The following is a 5,521-nucleotide window of genomic DNA, read 5'->3' as shown; positions in this document are numbered from 1 at the left end:
TTTATTCGAGAAAAATTAGATGGTGAAATTATTTCACTTCCATCAATTCGATCAGAAGAGATCAGATCAGTCAACTGAAGACTCTTCAGCGATGTTCTTGCCAAGTTGAACATTGAAAACTTCACTATTCAACTTGAGGAGAAGTGTTAGAGTGCAGCAACAACAAAGGGTCAAATTACTTTAATTGGTAAATTGACTTTGGGATCAGAAAAGTAAATTTCATCCTTTCCCATTTTAGACAAGTCACAAGTTCACCTGAACAACAACAAACATCCAAGGCAACGGTTCCAGTAACTGAAATATTTCCTCATTAGTTAAAAGGGGGTTCCAAAAGATGTATTGAAGTCAACCCACTTTTAGAATTAGCTGTTATAAGCTTTGTGTATAAGAATATCAAAAATATAATCATAAATAATTCAATCTGTATTTAACTTATTCATTTAGGGGGATGATTCTCACACACACTTTTTTGATCCTCAAACACTAATTTAAAGAAATGGAGTATTATTAGAAGAGTAAAAGGTTAAAATAGGTGTGTGAGGATCAAAAAAGGGTGTGTTAGAATCATCCCCCATTCATTTAGGGTGCTGATTCGTACACCACTAAAATTATTCATACACCACTAAATATGTAATACAGTGTTGTACTGTACAACTCTCGAAAGCATATTTAATGGTGTATGGAGAATTTCAAGTGGTGTACGAATTAGTCCCCATTCATTTAATACAAAGATCAATTATCATACATTTTATGATTGAAAGGGATCATGATACATTACAGATATGCCAATGGTTCGATATTTTCTTAATCAAATCGACACATCAATTTTGAATTACATAGGTGAAGGCCCACAATCCGTTACATTTAACCTCAAACATACATATTATCGCGAAGGTGATTAAGTCCCCTTTCGGGTGATGCCAATATTGCCGTTCGAATAAAAAGTTCTTGAACATATCAGGTAATGTCAAATCTCTCTTATGATATCAAGATTTACCTAGTACTCGTACATGAATCCAAATGTGTAACAAATGAAACATACGAACAAGAAATCACTAGCGTCACTCAATCTCAAATTCAAGATTACTCCGTATTTGATTAGAAAAGCTCGATCTATACAAATCGTCTTAGGGGAGAGTATAGTATAAGATGAAACGTCACTCGAAAAAGCCATCAACCACAGCGCGCGCGCGCGCACACAAAAAAAAAAAAAAAAAAAACTCAATATAAACACGAAAATTCGTACATACGTACATACATATATATATCTATAGATAGATCTCAGAAAAGAATATACGGAGTAACTCTCACCATCAGTCAGCAAAGTAAAAACAATAATAATCTAAGCCATAAAACATGTTAAAAAAACAAGTCTCCTGCATCTCATCAATCTAAACGAGCCCATTGGCTCCATAACCATTAGTTCCTGCATGTGTCCTTTTGTCTTCCTTCTTCCTCTTCAAAACAATGAACCATGTAAATGCTTCCGAAAAAACTGTAATAACACCCAAAGCAATGAGTATGCCGGTATATGCGTTCTTCCATTTCTTCTCAGGGTCCAATATATCAAGTCCCTTGTATACATTGATGATGCTCAAGATGATCACAGTGTATCCAATACTATGGTGATAAATGTTCCAGTAAAATCTGTATTTGTTGTCTGGCTTGGGCCTCAAAAGCAGAGCAAAAACCTACAATAATCACATAATCAGTTAGGATAAATGCAGTTTAATCTTACTGATGTCTACAACCCTGAACCATAACTACTGTTGGGTTACCATAAATTGTTGGTCCCTTTGAAATTACAATTTGTTCATATGTAAATCATTGTCTTAATGTATTACTCCCTCGTCTCAAAAAGAATGTCTGGTGGGAATTTTTGCTGGATTTTAGATATGTATAACAGTTTTGCCCTTATATTAAAAGTAAGTTTGACTGAATTTATTTCATGAGTAATTGGGAGTAAATAATGAGGGTAAGTTAGGGAGTTTATTGATATTTAAAAGTTATTTTTTAAAAATAGACAATTATTTTGAGACAGATAATAAATAGTAATGTGGACACTTCTTTTGAGACAAAAGGAGTATAAAATAAGCAGACAAACAGTGTTTTTGACAAAATATTGAAATTGGCAGATCATCACTTAATAACCAATCTGAAATCACCCTCTTGGTCATAAATGAATGACTAAAATTGTGGATTTTATGCTAATTGTAAGGAAAGATATAGGTTGTACCTGAAGTGTTGCAAGTGCAAAGAGTGTGATTCCAATGTTACGGTGCGTGTCGTATCTAATTCCCTTTGAGTCACTGCCGAGCTTGAGACCAGTGGCCCATCCAGCCACACCAACGATATAAGCTGAAGTTTGGCAACCAACATGAATGTAAAACCAAGCTGGATTAGCTGCTTTAAACACCTTTAAATATCTTGCTGCCATAGCTCCAATAGGCATCAAAACTCCCCAGCTAACCGCATTCAATACTCCATGAGTCTGTTATTAAACAATAATAATTCACCATCAATATAAAATAAGACACACATGAAAAGTATCCAAGATTTCTCAATATTGATTATTTAATGGTGTTTTTTTTTTTTTGAACGGCAAGATTGCATCAGTCCGGACCGAAGCCTAGTCATCATTTGCACACACACACGTTCGGGCAGGAAACCCGAACCACGATCACAGGGATCCGAACCCTTAAACCATCCCGAGAGGCAGGCGGGCCAGACCTTAGTCCCGGATCGGGTCGGTAAAACCTTCCCTTTGAGCTGACCTCAATGGAGCGTATTTCAGTCCATGTTTAATTTGGTCATTCATAAGCCAGGTTCGAACCCTGGACCTCTTACCCGGCGAGGGTGTTAAACACCACCGCGATACCACTCAGGCAAATGCCTCGGTGGTTACAATTCCGCGATTATTTAATGGTGTTACAATTCAATAAATGATAATTCTTTATTATTAAATAGATACCAATTATATTCAAGTAATATTGATTAACAATGCTAAAAAGGGGGGTTTAGGCTATCTTGAACATTAAGAAAGCGTTTTTGCTTAATTAATGGTGCTCTATTATAACCGTCAGAACATTACCATCCAAAAGTCTACAAATATAAACGTAAAAAACATCCTAAAGAAACCGTGTTGTCGTTATCAAAACAAGAAATATAACGCACAAACATGAAAATTAAATCATGAATAATTTTCATTAATTTTTATACTAATCAGATGGGTTTATCTTTAATTACAAGATCTCTTAGTATTTCTAAGTGGGTTTGCAATTTCAACAATAAAGATAAAAATATAAATATACTTTTAAAATACATTATCAAGTAATCTTGATTAACAATTTCAAAAGAAACTATGAAAAAGATCCAATATTTTTCTAGTTATTCGAAGTGGGTTTAGTAGTAAATAATCAATTTCATTAATAAAAAAATAATCAAATAAATAACAAAGAAACTGAAAAAACTTACGTTTCTCCTGTGCAGCCGTGAGCCACCAACATTACCACCGGCGGAAGCCTGACCGGTGGAAAAATCAACCCGTCCAACAGAATTTTTATTATCCGGATTCATAGCATGAATATTCGGAACTCCACTAGCAACCGGACCCACTTGCCATACTTGATTATAACTTGTAACGCCACGTGGCAACACCAACGTCGCATAAATCACCACATCACCGTTAACTCTCTCCGCCCTAATCGCCGGTACATCAAAACTTAACGGACTCGGTTGCAAACTCGTTTGATAACTAGTCACTGCTGATGTGTGAGCTACAACAGAACCGTTTGAATGAGTTATAGCAACAAGAGCTTGAGCACCAATCATACCCGACCCGCCAACGTTAAGAGCCCACGAAACCCATTGAGATGTGGTGGATCCGGTGTGCCGGAAAGCCACGTCGACGGTGCCGTTGTTGTTGTAGTTCCAATGAAGATGTGAGTTTAAAACAGGTAAAGTAACACACGTGGCATAGATTGCGTTACTTTTAAACGCGTAAGTGTTGCAGCTTTGACCATAAGAAACTGTTAAATTTGATACCAGAATGCAAAAAAGAATAGCTAAGAATTTACCCAATCGGAACATATTCATGGGTTTTAAAAATCAGATCGAAACAACAAAAAAAGATGGATGGTTTTTTGTTTTACGGAGTGAGGTAGGTGCGAAGAATGATGATAGAGAGGGAAAAAGTTGTATGGTTATAAATAGGGTGAGATTAAAGTGAGAATAATACGGAGTAATAGTTTGAATACAAGTAGGAGAGATAGAAGTAACTTACGGAGTAGGTTTTTTATGGATATATATATTTTGTTTATGTTTTTGTATAAGTAGTTATTATTATATATTATAAATTATAAATTATAATTATGATTATTATAATTAATATTGATTTAATATTAATATTAATATTAATATTAATACTAATACTAATATATATATATATATATATATATATATATATATATATATATATATATATATATTAGTATTAGTATTAATATTAATATTAATACTAATACTAATATATATATATATATATATATATATATATATATATATATATATATATATACACTAAAAAGACGTGGCGCTTTCCGTCGTTTCAGTTATATGGGATTGTTGTTTTAAGTTTGCGCTCACATTATAAACGATCCCTCAACTTTGGCTATATTTACACAATGGCCCTTCAATTTTACACTTTTTCAGGGGTAAAAAGTGTACATATATAATTTTATTAAAATAAAAGAAACTAATTTCACCCGAATTTATAACGGGCCCTATCTTCTCGCTCGGTGCGAGTTAAATTTTTTCGAGACCACCGTTCAACTCGAAAAAATCTTACGAACCCAACGGAACTAACTATACGTGAAACGGACACTTTTTAAAAACCGCTAAACACAACGACAGCGCGTTTCTTTCTGTTCCCGCGAGTTAAATTTTTTCGACAGCACCGTTACACTTGAAAAAATTTATTGAATAAAACAAAACTAACTACGTTCGAAACGGATACTTTTTTTAAAAACGCTTAACACAACGACATCCAAAACGGCGCTTAACACATGAGCCGTGTTCCCTCTGTAAATACACAACGCTACGTTAAATATGAATATGCAAGCCGAAAGCCCTCGCCGCAATGTGCGGGCCGGTCCGGACTAGTTATAATTATATTATAATTATAATTGTAAATTGTAATTGTAATCACGCTATATTATACACGTTTGTAATTAATACAATATAATCCTAACTAGTTGGGCGACATGGCTTTGCGCCGGTTCTTCACCCTTGATTAACATTAATTACATAGATAATTATTGAGAAAATAATTATTTATCAATTTTTTTTTTCGTTTTGTCGAGGAAGGACCAAACATAGTTATGTGATTGATATTCATCATTTTTTGTTTTACTTTTCGTTTTGTCGAGAGAAAAGATCCAAATGTTCAATCAATAAAGTGAGACGTACATCAACGATTGGTACAAACTATTTATATATTAATATATATGTGTGTGTGTGTGTG

The 5,521-nt window shown here is 34.1% G+C and overlaps 1 protein-coding gene across 1 annotated transcript; it reads right to left on the bottom strand.

The window, feature by feature from the left end:
• Positions 1-1,227: 1,227 nt before the first annotated feature.
• Positions 1,228-4,214, bottom strand: LOC139886169 (cytochrome b561 and DOMON domain-containing protein At5g35735-like). Its single transcript, XM_071869919.1, has 3 exons — positions 3,475-4,214; positions 2,237-2,491; positions 1,228-1,691 (listed from the first exon to the last, which is right to left on the bottom strand). Exons 1-3 carry the CDS (start codon positions 4,093-4,095, stop codon positions 1,392-1,394), a joined length of 1,176 nt encoding a protein of 391 aa, XP_071726020.1. The 5' UTR covers positions 4,096-4,214; the 3' UTR covers positions 1,228-1,391.
• Between the last annotated feature and the right edge of the window lie 1,307 nt (positions 4,215-5,521).

Source organism: Rutidosis leptorrhynchoides, chromosome 1, assembly GCF_046630445.1.
Source record: "Rutidosis leptorrhynchoides isolate AG116_Rl617_1_P2 chromosome 1, CSIRO_AGI_Rlap_v1, whole genome shotgun sequence".
Classification (NCBI taxonomy): Eukaryota; Viridiplantae; Streptophyta; class Magnoliopsida; order Asterales; family Asteraceae; genus Rutidosis; species Rutidosis leptorrhynchoides.
Note: the sequence above shows the minus strand (reverse complement) of the source record. Positions and strands in the feature narration are given on the sequence as shown.

Coding starts and splice junctions, on each gene's coding strand:
- LOC139886169 (XM_071869919.1), bottom strand. CDS start 4,095: ATGAATATGTTCCGATTGGGTAAATTCTTAGCTATTCTTTTTTGCATT. Junction 2,492..3,474: donor CACGGCTGCACAGGAGAAAC/GTAAGTTTTTTC, acceptor GTTTAATAACAG/ACTCATGGAGTATTGAATGC. Junction 1,692..2,236: donor TTGCACTTGCAACACTTCAG/GTACAACCTATA, acceptor TGATTATTGTAG/GTTTTTGCTCTGCTTTTGAG.